The sequence below is a fragment of the Scomber japonicus genome, chromosome 11, assembly GCF_027409825.1.
Source record: "Scomber japonicus isolate fScoJap1 chromosome 11, fScoJap1.pri, whole genome shotgun sequence".
Lineage (NCBI taxonomy): Eukaryota > Metazoa > Chordata > Actinopteri > Scombriformes > Scombridae > Scomber > Scomber japonicus.
Window position 1 is genome coordinate 2,416,372 of NC_070588.1, and position 16,637 is coordinate 2,433,008.

Consider the following 16,637-nt stretch of genomic DNA (forward strand, 5'->3'; position numbering starts at 1 on the left):
ATAAACTTAGCATTTCATAATTGTGGTAGCAGCGGTGCAGCAGATGTAATGAAGTCCATGCAGCACGCTGGATGTAAACTAATATTAAGCCTATAGCCGATTCATTATAATGTCCATGGACATAAATTGAGTTATTTTGCCTTAATAATGATAAAATAATACACAAAAAAATGGTCGGATTGGGAACCCATATAATATTAACACTACGTATTAAATAGCGCGTCCTGTTTTAAATCACTAGACTGGGTTTGTCTCATGGGCTATTTCTTGGTTTGACAGTGACAGTGATCAGTCAGAGGAATTATTAAGTGTCCGCGAGTGTTTCCTGTGACAGACGGTGTCCTGTCAGATGTACGGCAGCTTCAATTGCATCTTTCTAATGGATTAATATTGTGCTTCATTAGGCGACTTTATACAGAAGAATAGAAGTAAAACAAGTAGGCCTAATATTAGTGTATATAATATTTAGCCTAGTATTTTAATCAGGTTTATTCACAGGGTTGTAACGTGATGAATCCGGTTAATTTTTTTTAATAGTTGGACAGCCTAGTCTTTCCTATGAGCAGTGGGTCTAAACACACTGCTCCTCCCCGTGGATAAATGAGGCATTGCAGCTGGTTTCCACTCGGGCAGCTTAGGGGCGTTCCCAGTCGGGGCCTCATTGACCACGTCATCGCGGGGGGATCGCATTTCCCCCCTGCTTCCATTATCGGCCAGCCAAGGACCGGTCAAGGACCAGTCAAGGAGCCATCAAGGAAACACGGGAACTTTGAAATGGCTTCATCTGTACACACGTCATCATTTCCAAATCTCCCCCAAACTTCAGAGCAGTGTTTAGTTGAATGATCTCATTACATTGATTCTCTGAAAGCAGTAACCAGTAAAAAGGATCAAGCTCCCACTCTAATCCACTATTTATTATATGTATTTCTTTTTGTCATGCTTCAGCTGTATCTCAGTTGTATTTACTCTATCTATTTTTAATAAATGTCCTGTTTGGACATACAGAGACAGAACGAATGATTGCTGTGCTGTGTATTTATGTCGTGTGTGATGGAAATGGGATCTTTTCCCACTGTGACACTCACTCTGAAATAAAGTCAACTCAACTGATGTCAGAGATATGTGACTGTGTGTCCTCCAGCTCTCTGTCAGCTGATTGATCTCCTTCAGGATGGTCCTCTTCCTCCTGCTGTTGGTCTCCCTGGCTACAGTCAGCCATGTGTCAGGTAAGAACACACATGACTTATACTGTGTATTCATTCTGTGTAGGGGAGAACGGGCTTGGTTGTCACATTCATCAGATCTCGGGCCCTAGAGGGCGCTGTTAAAACGTTTTGGGACTGAAAGTTTCAGAATTTAGTTGAGATGTTACTTCAGAGATCATTTCTGGAGTAAACTGCTTGACACTGAGGTGAGAGGACCTTTAGTGGTTTTCATGTGAAAATGTAAATATCAACTCTTCAGTGCTTCTCTTCTCTTACACAAAGAGTTCATAATAAAACATCATTGTCATTAAAAGTATGAAGAGAGAGCGATAGTTAGGGAGGTTTTTTTCTTAGCTACACCAAAACATGTGGTTTTTAACTTTGCTGGTAGAGAAAAATCCCAGTTGGGAAGCTTGTCACATTGTCTTCGGGGTTGGTTGTCACATGTTGGTATTTACATTTATAATGTGATATATCTAGTTCTTTCGTTCTTTTAAGAGAACAAAATGAGCAGGAACTTTGTCAGGAAGACAAACAAGGGTCAGACTCCTTCAGATGTGAAGTTCAGAGGAGTCAGAGAGGTGAAAATGAACAATATTAATGGAATGATTGTTCCTGTTTATGTTCTCTTGGTGCAGGAGATTGTTAGCTTGTTGTATTTCAATGAAACTAAACATTTTAAATATTTGTTTAAGACTGTATACATATTTTATTTTTCCCCATTAAAATAACACAGGGACAACTAATGACCTCTCTATTCCTACCTGACACTTTAGACTTTCATTACTAATTAAAAGGGAATTTATTGACTTTATAGTTTATGAGGAATTCAAAGGAAAGTAAAAAGTTCTCCCCTACTGCTCAGTATTCATGTGTTTCTATTATTTATTAATTATTTGTCTTTATATTTATTTATATTATATTTAACAACCCAGAATATTATTGGGGTGTGTTTTGAACACTGGAAATTATGAATTAGGCTAAATGTTTCAGGGAAAATGGAAATTACGTATCTTGTATCAAACTCGACGATCAGGGATTTTCAGCCTCACGTGTGTCGAGGGTTGCAAAGGGGCGGAACATTTCGGAGACATTTCCAGGAAGTTTCCAAAAATTTCCTTATAAGCTGGAGAATTAACGTATTAACTGTATCACCTGTATATAAACATAAATATAAACATTTAGTTTGATTATAAGCAGTCATGCAAACTAAGACAGCAAGCCGGTCTGGAATGCATTTACAGATTTAACTCTTGTGCCTCTCTAACTACAGTTTTGGCTTTTTTATTTTTATTTTCTTGATCATTTTATTTGAATCAGTCACATATAATAGGTCTATAATACATTATTTGAATCAATCACATATAATAGGTCTATAATACATTATTTGAATCAATCACATATAATAGGTCTATAATGAATCCTGAGGGACAGAAATGTCCCATTAAACCCATTATAACTACATTTTTGACCCTTCTGCCAAAAATGACTCTTTGATACATTCCTGTGTTCTGGGCTGTCATTTTAGAGCCAGGGCTTCATGATGTTAGCATACCCTAACCCTAACCCACAGCAGACCCTAACCCTAACCCACAGCAGACCCTAACCGTAACCCACAGCAGACCCTAACCCTAACCCGCAGCAGACCCTAACCCTAACCCACAGCAAACCCTAACCCACAGCAGACCCTAACCCACAGCAGACCCTAACCCACAGCAGACCCTAACCCTAACCCACAGCAGACCCTAACCCTAACCCGCAGCAGACCCTAACCCTAACCCACAGCAAACCCTAACCCACAGCAGACCCTAACCCACAGCAGACCCTAACCCACAGCAGACCCTAACCGTAACCCACAGCAGACCCTAACCCTAACCCACAGCAGACCCTAACCCTAACACACAGCAAACCCTAACCCACAGCAGACCCTAACCCACAGCAGACCCTAACCCACAGCAGACCCTAACCCTAACCCGCAGCAGACCCTAACCCTAACCCACAGCAAACCCTAACCCACAGCAGACCCTAACCCACAGCAGACCCTAACCCTAACCCGCAGCAGACCCTAACCCTAACCCACAGCAAACCCTAACCCACAGCAGACCCTAACCCACAGCAGACCCTAAACCTAACCCACAGCAGACCCTAACCCTAACCCGCAGCAGACCCTAACCCTAACCCACAGCAAACCCTAACCCACAGCAGACCCTAACCCACAGCAGACCCTAACCCTAACCCACACACACACACACACACACACACACACACACACACACACACAGGTTGTCTTCAAATTTTTGAGTTTGAGTGTGTGTGTGTATGTATGTGAGTGTGTGTGTGTGTGTGTGTGTGTGTGTGTGTGTGTGTGAGAGAGAGAGAGAGAGCGATAAAGACAGACTTGCAAGTCAATATAAAGTATTTATTTGTATCCCCCCCCCCCCCACCCCACCCCCCCACACACACACCTGCAATAATCACTTTGCATTTAGTATATAGAAAATAATTCTTTTTTTTTTTCATTTTAAAAACAGGTTATATGCAAACAAACTGGCATTTAAAGGGTTAAAATTCTGAAAATGAATATTTGATATTTAGGTCATTGTCCAGCTGACTTGTTACTGAACTTTGAGTCAGCTTGTTTGTGATTATGGATCTAAAATGTTGATCTGTGAGTCTACATGGCTGCTGAGGCTCCTCAGAGCTCTTTGTTCTTTAACATTAGTCTATGCAGATTTTACCTGTGGTCCAACCTGCTGACTGACTTCAGTTCACTAACTGACTCTCATCATGTCTCCATTTCAACAGGACAAGTAACTCCTTTTACAACCAGCACTGAAGTAGACATCAAAACGTGTCCCTTTAAATTCTTTGGAAAAGAATACCAGAAGTTGTATGTAAGTAAGATTAATCTTCCTGTTTGAACAGCTGTAAGTCTTTGTCCTCGCTGATCCTTTGTGTCTGGAACAATGCTTCACTTTTACTCTCAAACAAACGTACTTTGGATAAGTTCAGCTGTGTGTGCTCTGAGTGGAGACTGGTTGCTGGATGCTTTCTGTGTTCGTATGTCTGCATGTATTCTTGAATGTGTTTTTTAAAATGTTCTCAATCTCTTTTTCTTTGCGTGTCGATGTCTTGTGTTAAAAAAGGCATGATATAAATAAAGTTTTACTTCTTTACTTACTGCTTGCAGCCTGCAGATATGTGACAAACATTGCTTTTAATGAGATAGTTCAGCAGAATGTTCTCTGTAGTAAAGTTTGTAGTAAACATTATTCATCAGCAGCTGTTAGGTTTTTATAACTCTTCTCAGTAGAGTTACAATGCAGAGCTTTACACAGCAGTTTTCTAATACTATCATTATTATGTGAAGCACAATGTTTTATTCCTTTCTTTTTTCACATAATGTTCTTAAATGTTTGAGGTGTGTGAAGTTGGTTTAGAGAATAGAGACAGTGACTCTATATCACTGCTCACGATGGAAAATATGCTGACACAACGTAAATCACTTTAATATGCTTTAATATGCTTTAATATGCTTTAATAAGCTTTAATATGCTTTAATATGATTTAATATACTTTAATATGCTTTAATATGATTTAATATACTTTAATATGCTTTAATATACTTTAATATACTTTAATATGCTTTAATATGCTTTAATACACTTTAATACGCTTTAATATGCTTTAATACACTTTAATACGCTTTAATATGCTTTAATACGCTTTAATATGCTTTAATATGCTTTAATACACTTTAATACGTTTTAATACAAAACTGCCAGCGAGTAGGTTAGGTTCACACAGTCAGTTACCATGGTAACTGAAACAGGACCCTCACTAGAATAGTTTCAGCTCAACAACACAAACATCCAGAGAGAGAAAGAAAGAAGAACAGAACACATTCAGCTTCACCAGCGTTACTCATTTATTTGTTGTGTATCTCTGATGTTAACAGGTCGACACCTCCGGAAACAAAGTCTCAGTTTGTTTCAAAGGCAAACGCGACACAAGTGACAACGACTGTCTTCTGCTGGGTCAAGGTGAAGGAATCAACAAGGGTAGATGGGTCATTTATAAAGATACCTATGCTCCAGGATCAATTTATCATAAAGGGCTGCCACAACTCACAGGGACAGCAACATGCGGCTCATACATTCATTTCTACAAGGACTCTAGTGAATATGTGAGCATTGTTCAGCTTCATCATCGTCCATCTGAATATCTCTGATATCAAATCAATAAAGTCTTTTCTAAAAGATTTAGGATTTTATTTATTAATTATATCTGTTTCTCCTTTTCATGTTTACAGTTTTACTTTGGCTTCGGAACATTTGGTGACCAAGGAGTTGTTGTTATTTATATCCTATCCTATCCACTCGCTACTCTGGTAAGTATATGCACCTACACACACACACACACACACTCGCACACACACACACACACATACACACACACACACACACACACACACACACATACATGCACACAAACAAACACACACACACACACACACACACACTCACACACACACACACACACACACACATACACACGAACAAACACACACACGCACACACACACACACACACACACACACACACACGCCTCATGTGTTGTGCCTCTGTCCTGTCAGTGTGGTGTAACCTCTGTGCTGTCAGTGTGGTGTAACCTCTGTGCTGTCAGTGTGGTGTAACCTCTGTGCTGTTGCTCCTCTGCAGAACGTTGAAGTTCAGGTTGGTGGTAAGAAAGTGACGACGTGGGAGATTAAGGAGAAAGGCAAGAATATCCCGAAGGACGCGAGCGCCTGCAGACACTCAGGTTAGCAGAGAAGTGATTATTAAAGGACCAGTTCACTCAAATCACAAAGTAGCTGAACTGACTATTTAAACGGGCTTTCAGGGGTCCTCAGGGATCCTCAGGGGTCCTCAGGGATCCTCAGGGACCCTCAGTGGTTCTCAGGGACCCTCAGGAGTCCTCAGGGATCCTCAGGGACGCTCAGGGACCCTCAGGGATCCTCAGGGACCCTCAGGGACCCTCAGGGACCCTCAGGGATCCTCAGGGGTCCTCAGGGACCCTTTGAGGCTGAATGATGACATTTGAAAGTTTACATGTGATTCAGCGATCTGTGTGTTTGTGTTTCAGGTGCTGTTGTTCTACCAGAGAAGAAAGGATGTGGCTCAGATGGCTCCTCTGTAACGTGCAGTGCCTCAGCAGTGTCCAAAACAACTCCTTGTGGCTCTGGGAAGAAATGCGAGGGCGAGGGCCTGTAAATATATTTGATTTATATTTCTAAGAGAATGCAGTTTTCTGTTCTGTCATCATTTTGTTCTGTGTCATTCAGCTGTGATTTTAGACCCTTTTTAGGGTTCAAGTACCCTAAATTTGATCTCAGCACCCCTAAAAATAAATAAATGATCATTGTGATTTTTTAATGGTTTTATTAACAGCTTTAATGTACTTTGGATAGTTCTGTCATTAACATTGTGTTTCCCTCAGGGTTTGTTAACTATCTCAGGGTCCTCTCTGTACAAACCTGTCATTGTTTATTCTGAACCATCATTATTATTATCATTATTATTGTTATCATCATTATTATTATTATTATTATTATTATTATTAGACACTGTAGTGGAACACTCTACTACGTATGAATACTTGTTGTTGTAATTTACGTTATGCAGTGAAATGAGTAGTTTAGCAGGGGTCCCTCTAAAGGTCTGATCCTAGAATGGCCCCTGGTGTCATTGCTCAGAGTCAGTGAGCAGTCTCATACATCAGCAACATCTTTCCATGTCACTGTTAGTTCATCACTTTGCTTTGATGTTACTTCCTGGAGAGTTTCCACTTCCTCAGTCATTTCCAGATGTTTCCTCATGCTGATGATGCTACTTGCCCCCCCACCTCTGTCAGGTGTGTGGCGCTGCCTCCTCCGAAAGCTGCCGTGTGCACCGTGACCGGCTCCACTGTCATCGATGTCGACGGTAAGGCTGCCTCCATCCCGGATCGCTGTGCGTACACTCTGATGTCAGAAACAGGCGTCAAGCTGCAGGCCGTCTTCCAGGACCGCCGTCGTACAGATGTTAGCTTTTTGGATCATGTGATCCTGCATCTGGATGGGCCAGATGTTAAGATTCACCTGGAACAAGGTGGGAGGGTTACGGTGAGTTACCTTCAGACACAGGTTCACTTCCTGCTGTTGAAATTGTTCTATTTTTGTGCTGCCATGTTCCAAATGTGCCAAAAGCAATCATCAGTTCATGTTTCCTGTTTAGTCTGAATCCCTCAAACCAAAACAAGTTGATAAAGGAGGCATCCCCAACATATCATTGATTTCATTTCCTCCCAGTGTAACACCATGGTATATACACACTGAGTTCATTTCCTCCCAGTGTAACACCATGGTACACTGTGTTCATTTCCTCCCAGTGTAACACCATGGTATACACACACTGAGTTCATTTCCTCCCAGTGTAACACCATGGTATACACACACTGAGTTCATTTCCTCCCAGTGTAACACCATGGTATACACACACTGAGTTCATTTCCTCCCAGTGTAACACCATGGTATACACACACTGAGTTCATTTCCTCCCAGTGTAACACCATGGTATATACACACTGAGTTCATTTCCTTCCAGTGTAACACCATGGTATATACACACTGAGTTCATTTCTTCCCAGTGTAACACCATGGTATATACACACACAGAGTTCATTTCCTCCCAGTGTAACACCATGGTATATACACACTGAGTTCATTTCCTCCCAGTGTAACACCATGGTATATACACACTGTGTTAATGTTCTGAGGTCATCATGTCTTCACTGTGCTCCAGTTTCCTGCTCACAGCCGTAGTACATTTGAACCTTTACATACTGTTCATATTCTGACCCTTCACAGTTTCCTCTCATTAGTCTCTATACCAAACTTCTGAACCACAAATCTATTTTTTATTCATAAATACGTCATCAGTCATTGATAAACACATGATGAAGCTTACAGAAAGACTGCATACTTTAGGTTTTACACTATTTGTTAAAAACATTCACAAGTAGACTATATTATTATTATTATCATCATCACATGAGCACCTCTGTCACACATGTTTTACTGCAGTGCTGAGACATTAACTTGTCTCTTTTTGTATTTTCACATGTAAGAAGCATAAAATGTGCAGTAAGTGGACAGATGCAGAGTAATTGCAGAGGATCATATCAATGGTGGGAAAGCTGTCTGTTTATTCCTGTTGAGAATGTTTTGGCCTAAATTAAGCTGTTGTTAGTCAAGTCAACGTATCAGCTAAGCTAACCTCTGCTAGGTGGGCAGGGACCCTGTGATGCTGCGTTTTAAGAGTCTGTGCTTCAATAACTTTGTACTCAATGCTTGAAGAAGTCCTCAGATCCTTTACTTCATTAAAAGTAGAAATACCACAATGTCAACATATTCCATTACAATCAAAAGCCCTGCATTTAAAACCCTACTTCAGTAAAGGTACAGAAGTATTAGCAGGTAAAGTCATTTACTTAAAGTATGAAAAGTAGAAGTTCTTGTTTTGCAGAAAATCAGGCTGTGAATATGTTAAATACATGTTCTGCAATATACCTTTAAATTTACTTTCAGAAACTTTTCTCTTGTCTTTTTATTTCTTTGTGAAATATTGGAGTTTTACCTTGTTGAGTTTTATGTATTGAAACAAACATTTAGAGTAACTAACAACTCACAGACATCTGAAACATGACAAGGAACCACAACTACACACTGACTGCATGTGAAGTTTAGAAATGCTGCTTTAATATTAAACTCTGCAACGCAATTTACAGACTCATCTTACTTCATGTAAAATGTTCATCTGAAAAGTAACTAAAGCTACCAGATGATTGTAGTGGAGTATAAAGTACAATATTTCTCTCTGAATTGTAAAGGAGTACAACTACAAAGTAGCATTGATTTCAAATACTCGAGTAAAGTACAAGTATCTCCAAATGAACCTAAGTACTGCAGTAAATATACTTAGTGTCTTTTGATTGCTGCTTGTACCAAACTGTAAATACTGTAGTAATAAAACTGGGAGCAACAGTAATATTCTGTTCAATGTGTTTGTCTTGTTAGGTTTTAAACTATTTGATTAGTTTGTGTTATAGATGACAGAGAAATACACAAACACTGTAAAAGCTGACAGAAACATGTTGATGGGTCACATGCTCCTCTGCAGTTTGACTACATACTGTTAAACATGAAAAGCTGAAATATTGTTTCTGATAACAGCCACATTTATCTCATGCTGAGAGTAAATGGAAGTCAGTCAGATAAATGCAGAGCAGTCAAAAGTATCAGATGTCTCTCTGATATATGGAGGAGAAGTAGAAAGGTCCAAACTGGAAAAAGTGGAGCACAGAAGCAGAAGATGACTGAAGCATTGAGTGAGTTTGTCATGTGTGATCATGTGTTTTTCTCCACTTTGTTCCTCTGCTGTGATGCAGCTGAAGGACAAAGAGCTGACCCTCAGCAGCACACCTGCGACGCATCACGATGTGGAGCTCACTAAGGACCAAACTGGGGTCACCGCCAAGCTGTTGAAGTCCAAATACGGCACCTCTGTCTTCTTTGATGGCTACACCGCACAGATCTACACGAAAGGTAGAGACAAACACATCCTACATGGATGAAAGAGGGTGGCTCAGTGTGAGAATAATAAACAACTATCATACAAATGTCATTTTTCAAACTGAGGCCTTCGTTGCTTTATGCTGCTGATACTGATTAATGAACAACACATCATTTGACTGTATGTTGCAGTAAACACATTCAGCATGGCACCAACTTACACTACCTATGTTGTACATGCTGCTGGTGGCTGGGGGGGGGGGTAAGGCTGTGATCAGCTGATTGTAGTGAAAAAACAAATATCTCCAACAAATATTTTGAGTTCTTAATGAAAATGTGTTCTTGACAGAGGGAATAAAAGCAGCTCTCAAAGATCTCCAAAGTAGAGTGGAAACAGCAAATCTGGAATGAGCCTAAACTTAGAAATGACATGAACATAAAAACAGAATCTGACATTATAGTTAACAGTCTGAGGTGTTCATGTGTTTCTTGTCATTTGTTGAGGATGAATTTCATTTAGTTGGATCGGCCCATGTACAGCACACTACTGACTTCATTATCTGGAAAATTCACTGAAAGGATCCTGATTTGTTTCAGTTGCATTTTAAGACATGTTTGTTTTGGTGTGCTGCTAATGTTAGCATATCTGTCATCTGACTCATGTTCTCTCCTCAAACTGTCCAGTACCAAGTGGAACCACCATGCCGGGTCTATGTGGCAAGTCCAGTCGGACTCTGAGTGAAGTGAAGGTCTCTGACTTAAGCTCTGATAGGTAAGACCTGGTCACTGACTGCTGCCTCATCACTGGGCTGCATGTATACTAGTAGTGCTGGTGTGTTTATATGAAGGACTAAGGCCTGGGAAACACTGCTGACTTCTGTCTGTTTGTCTCCCCCTAGCTGTGACAAAGTGACCAAGGAGACTGATGGCAATAAGTTTGAATGCACAGAGATGACTAAACGGTGAGCAGAGACACACCTGAACTGATGCAGTGCTAAGGCTTTCATTATCAACGTCCACATGAATATTAAAGTCACCTACTATAATTACTTTATCAGTACTGAGGACTAAGTTTGATGAAAACTCTGAAAAGTCAGATATAAATTGGGCGTACGGGCCAGGAGACGGTACACTATAACAAATAAAAGTGGCTGTAAAGTTTTCCAGGTTGGGTGAGAAGGACTAATAAAACTTTCACGAGTTAAAATGAAGCTTCTGTTTAGGGTTGATTATTAGGCCGGTGTCTCGAGGGATGGGAGCATTAATATGGCTGGGAGGAGTGGATTCATTTAGACTCACATATGTTTCATGACACAGCCAAGTTTCAGTCAGACAGAAAAAAATCAATATGATATTTGATATTGGATCATTTATTAATATAGGTTTAGATGATAGTCCACATTTAATTCTCCTTGATCTTTCTGTCTCCCATGACAGGTGTGATCTCCTGAAGACGGCTCCCTTCGACTCCTGCCACAGCTCCATCAAGCCTGATCCCTACATCAAAGCCTGCAGCGACACTCTGTGCAAATACCCGGCGGTGGACGGTCTCAAGTGCCAGTTCCTGCAGGCCTACGTCAAAGCCTGCAGCCTGCTCGACAAGAAAGTGGAGAAATGGAGGACATCGACCAGCTGCTGTAAGACTGTCCTTCACTGTCATTTACATGGAGACAGTATGTGAACAGCTGTTATTCCTGTTTATCTCACTGACTGACTCTAGTAAGTATTGATCTGTGTTTGATCTTTCAGCCTCTGACAAGGCCTTCTGTCAGGACACGTTCTGCAGTGCTCATGAGTTCTGTGCTGAGGATACCAGCGGTGGAACCAGCTGCCTCTGTCGATCCAGTTTTGCCTCCAAATACAGAAAGGCAAAAACTTTTGGTAAGAAGATTGAACAGGGAGACCTGTCTCACATGTGAAATGACACAATATGGCATTAAATATAACAGTTTACATGTGAAAACATGAATTCATTTCATGAGCTGGAAACACCATCTGACATACTGTCACATTAAGTGAGAATTCTCTGTTGAGATTAGAGACACTTTTACTTTACACATTGGATCAATTATGAATCAAAAACGTATTGATTAGTAAAGTATGAACCTTAGTGCTACACATATGTGTGTTTCATTGTCCTCGTCTGTCCTGCCGTTCAGGCGAGCCGACCGTCTGCGATAAAAACTCTGCCTCAGTCAGTCTGGCTCGTTGTCTCATGGAGGAAAAGAACATCGACTACTCTGTCTTACACCTCAACGACAAGACCTGCAAAGGTCAGCGGGACGAAAAGACCCACATGGTGACCTTCGACTTCAAGAGCGACACCTGTGGGACAGTGCTCACGGTGGGCATCTCTTCTCTAATAACTGACTCTCAGTCAGATCCCTTCTGCCTCTCAGCTGAGCTTCTCCTCACACTTGTGTTAGTGATCCATGTGTGGCAGCAGTAACACTGTCTGTATCCCTTTGACCCTGCAGGCCGAAGACAAACAACTTAAGTTCAAGAACTCCATCGTTGCTCAGGACAGCTCTGGCTCCAAGATCACTCGCCATGATGAAGTGAAAATCGACCTCTCCTGCTTCTACACCAAAACGAAAGAGGAAACCATGTCCTTCAAAATCAAAGACAGGTGAGTGTTCAACACGTTTGATCCTGAATCACCAGCTGAAAATAACAGTTAATTATTTATTCTCACATTTCAGTGAATGACTCATCATTTATAAGTTGAACAGAGAAGTAAAAACGAGCGGTCACAAGTGCAGATTCTGACCGGTCGTGTGTGATAGTGATTTTAATTATGCAGCCCATATATCAATGCAGAGAGTAGACAGGAGTCCAGGATGTCTTGTATTGAAAAGGTTTATTTGCTTGGCCAAGGAGAAATGAGCGAATGATCAGTACACATTACATGCTACTGACGCTTCCTTCATATTCTGAAGCTTCTCTCCTCCGGGATAGACTTTAAACCACACAGATAATGCCCAAGGTTGAGTCATGCCCAAATATGGACAGATCCAACACATCTACAATATACAGAATTTAGTGTACTGGTCTATAGACAAAACATTGCTTAGACAACACTCAGGACCTTTGTCCTACATCCAACACTATATCAAACCCTCTGACTCCAGCTGCCTCTACCCCATTCAGGGAAAACAGTCAAACACATATCTGACCTCGGCTGCTATAGCAACACTATCAGAGTGGCTCCTGTTTTCCCCAAAAGGAGCAGACTCACTGCTTACCACTATCTCAAGAGGGGAGACAGTGTCTAACTCTATCATTTGGTGAGGCCTTGCTTATGACCGCAAAGCCTAGTTTGACCCAGTGCATATAAATTCCCTAACAGTGTGTGTGCTGGTTGAAACAGAATTCTTTTATTTCAAATGTCTGATTCAAATGTGCACAAAGCAGAATTAGAAGTGAATTTGTGCTGAAACAGGATCTATGCATCAGTGATACTCATTGTTTAAAGAAAAGGTCAGAACCAGTCACAAGCAGACAAGCATGCCTGAAAAAGCCTTAAATGATCCATAATATACACTCACAGCCCTGACTCTGAACTATCTGAACTGAAACTCAGAGATTTCCCACATTTGAAAGACGAGTCGTTTCAAAAAACTTAAAGTTCCAATATACATTCAGCCTCACTAGATGTCACGCCAGCATCAGCATCAAAACATGTTATTTAAAGTTGGGAAAAAAGGAATATTGTGAACGGACAGCTCACAAAGTTCAGATCAAACTATCAAACTAGGCGGTGCTGATCAAGTACGGATCAAGATTCTGTTGTTTACCATTTCTCACCTCAAATGTTTGCAGAAACATATTTTAGTGAAATGTTTAGCTGTAATTACAGAAAGTTTGTAACCCATGTTGAAAACGACTGCAGGGGACTCACATGCACTAACATGCACACTCACATGACACATGCTGGCCATTAATAAGTAAAAATAAGTAAAGTAAAAATGTGTGTGCTAATAATGTAAAATAGAGGAAGCGTTACAGAAACACTATGATTAAATAATGATCAAATTAAATAATTATAAATATGAATAAAATATATTACCAACAACATAAAACATGCATATTTGCAAGTATTTTTTATATATATGATATTAGTATTGATTTTTTTTTTAAAGAATCGATACCAAATGAGTAGCTTGTATGGAAGTATGGATCCTGCAGTATGGATCCGCCCACCCCTAACACACAGAGGTAGTGTGACTTCATTCACTGCTCAGGTCGCCATGACTCCACTACATCTTCACACAGCAAACACTTGCTGACGTCTAGTCGGGCTGAATGTCGTATTTTGGACCTTTTAAAATGGAGTTATGAAATGCTGAGTCATGAATGTTTGGGATCAAATTCAACAGTTTTCCATTTTAACATGACTTGATCCATTCCCTCATGTTTATGTGGACAGTTTAAGTGACTCACAGCTGTAAAATAAAGATTCATGTTTGCTGCTGAATGTAAATTTAAAGTGCTGCAACTGAATTTAAGATGTGCAGGTTGAGTTTTACTCAACTAGACTTGTTGGAGGCTTTAGCTGAAGTGTGTTTACTTTAGTTTATTAGGATTCTCATTAACTCACACAATACTTAATGCATAACAATACATAACATTACTATATTATGTGTGTGTGTGTGTGTGTGTGTGTGTGTGTGTGTGTGTGTGTGTGTGTGTGTGTGTGTGTTGCAGCTCTGTGACCCAGACGATTGTATCTGGAGCTTGGGAATACACTCTGACCATGAATGCCTTCACCGACGCCAGCCGCACACAAGCTGTGTCATCCAGCACTGAAATCCTGCTGGACCAGACCGTCTGGGTGGAGCTGAAGACGGCCGGGCTGGATGACAAACTGGTCGCCGTGGTGACCGACTCCTGCTGGGCGACCAACGACAAATCACCCACTGCGAAGCTGAAATACGACCTGATCAAGAACGGGTGAGAGACACAGAGGTGGAAGCCAGTGTGCTGCTTTGGCATTTCTCAGTCAGTTCTAAATGAAGAAGAAGCAGGGACTCTTTAAGAAACCTGCTTTTTGATTCCACTTACTGAGCCCTGAAAGCAAAGTCTGGTCCTCCTACATTTCCCTCCACTCTGATGATGACCTAACAGACGTCACAGTGTAGTGGCCACAGCCAGTGTTGACACATCAGGCAAAGTCTAATCAAACGCTCTCTATGCCAGTGCTCCTCAACATGTTGCATGTTTTCAGGAAGTAACAGTTGTTAAAAAGGCTAAAGGCCTTTTCAGACAGGAAGTAATTGATGCTCCTAATTCATTCATTTTCAATGAGAAGCGAGTGGGCACAATCCTGTCAAACTGTCACTGTTGAGCTCATCTCACAGATGCACCTTCCTGCTGCCTGAGCTGAATTGTCTTGAGTGGTTTTCTACGGGACATGCAGTTTAAACCCTCTGACGAGACTGATCCTTGTTATCTGTGACTTCCCTGAGATATGCGACTGATATAGTTATTGGGACTAAACACTTTAAAATTACTGGTAAATAAAAAAATAAGCCGTTTCCATGGTTACCATGCACAGAGGAGAAGAAACACTGAAGAAGTTTACTTATATTCAAGAGTAGATGAGTATATGTAGGTCCAAGTGTGTTTGTATATATGTGAATGTCTTTGGTTATGTGTCAAATCTATAACCTTTTTAAATTATGCTTTTAATGTGCAAACATTGAATAATATGAACCAGTATGGATAAGCAGTGAGTTCAGACTGAGTCACAGACCAGATGTTCAGGGGCATCTGTGATTCTTTGGATGCTGATGCAGCTCCTGATGTTTGGTGTGTTTTCTTGGTTCTGAGCAGCTGTCCCGACTCTGCTGACAAGACGGCGAAAGTGGAGAGCAACGGAAAGGGAACGTCCACCTACTTCTCCTTCAACATGTTCCAGTTCTCTGGGGAGTCTGGTGACGTCTACCTGCACTGCAAACTCAACCTGTGTGTGAAGAAGGACAACACCTGCACCAAGGTACGCCCCCCTTCCCAAATCCTCCCACAGACACATGCAGAACAGCTGCAGTCTGAACACACGTCAGCATGTTCTCATGATGGGTCGATCACATTTCAGATGATTAGTACTGTTTGATTTCTATGGTCACATATCCCAGTAGCTACATTTTAATTCAATCCAGCTAAAGTATTTGTATTTTCATGAATATTTCCTATATGTTATATATATGTTTTCTGTATGAAGCTTCAGACCACTAATATTATTGCAAAACGGAAATCTAAATCTTCATCTGTGTCTTTGTCTTGAACTTTGTCTCAGAGCTGCGATGGCAGTAAGAGAAGACGCAGATCTGCCAGGAACAGATATGTGGATGAAAACCCAGCCTTCATCACCATGGCCTGGTCTAATTAGGTAAAAGCTAACTTTTAAAATGCTGATTCATGTCATTGCGCTGCAGTTTGGGATACATGACATCATACAGCTGGAACCGCTAACTAATGCTAGTTTGTTTCTGTTGTCTTCTCAGGTTGTTTCCATGGTAACTCGGACGGACCTACAGGCTTCGACCTTCGGCGTGATTCCAGATTTTTGCTTTATCCTCCTGAAAAGATTTGCTCAGTTGTTGTTGCTGTGATAACCAAACACTGCTGATCCCTCTCCAGCTTTGATTGAGTTCAGTTTAGAGTTTAGAGTTGATTGAGTCGGGCTGGGAGCAGGAAACAATCTGATCAACTGTGTGAATGAAGCCATGCAGCTCCTATCAGATCTGAGCATGTGCACGTGCATCATTTGTTAATTTGTTAATAACCAACCTGAGTAAATCTTTGAAGGAACGTCT

General features: G+C 40.9%; 1 protein-coding gene across 1 annotated transcript; it reads left to right on the forward strand.

The window, feature by feature from the left end:
* The first annotated feature begins 1,174 nt into the window (after positions 1-1,174).
* On the forward strand, positions 1,175-16,210 carry LOC128368300 (alpha-tectorin-like). Its single transcript, XM_053329091.1, has 17 exons — positions 1,175-1,229; positions 4,014-4,102; positions 5,167-5,251; positions 5,895-6,029; positions 6,111-6,272; positions 6,354-6,477; positions 7,122-7,371; positions 9,696-9,852; positions 10,504-10,591; positions 10,719-10,781; positions 11,257-11,456; positions 11,569-11,700; positions 11,979-12,163; positions 12,297-12,448; positions 14,527-14,772; positions 15,655-15,817; positions 16,118-16,210. Exons 1-17 carry the CDS (start codon positions 1,175-1,177, stop codon positions 16,208-16,210), a joined length of 2,379 nt encoding a protein of 792 aa, XP_053185066.1.
* The last annotated feature ends 427 nt before the right edge of the window (positions 16,211-16,637 follow it).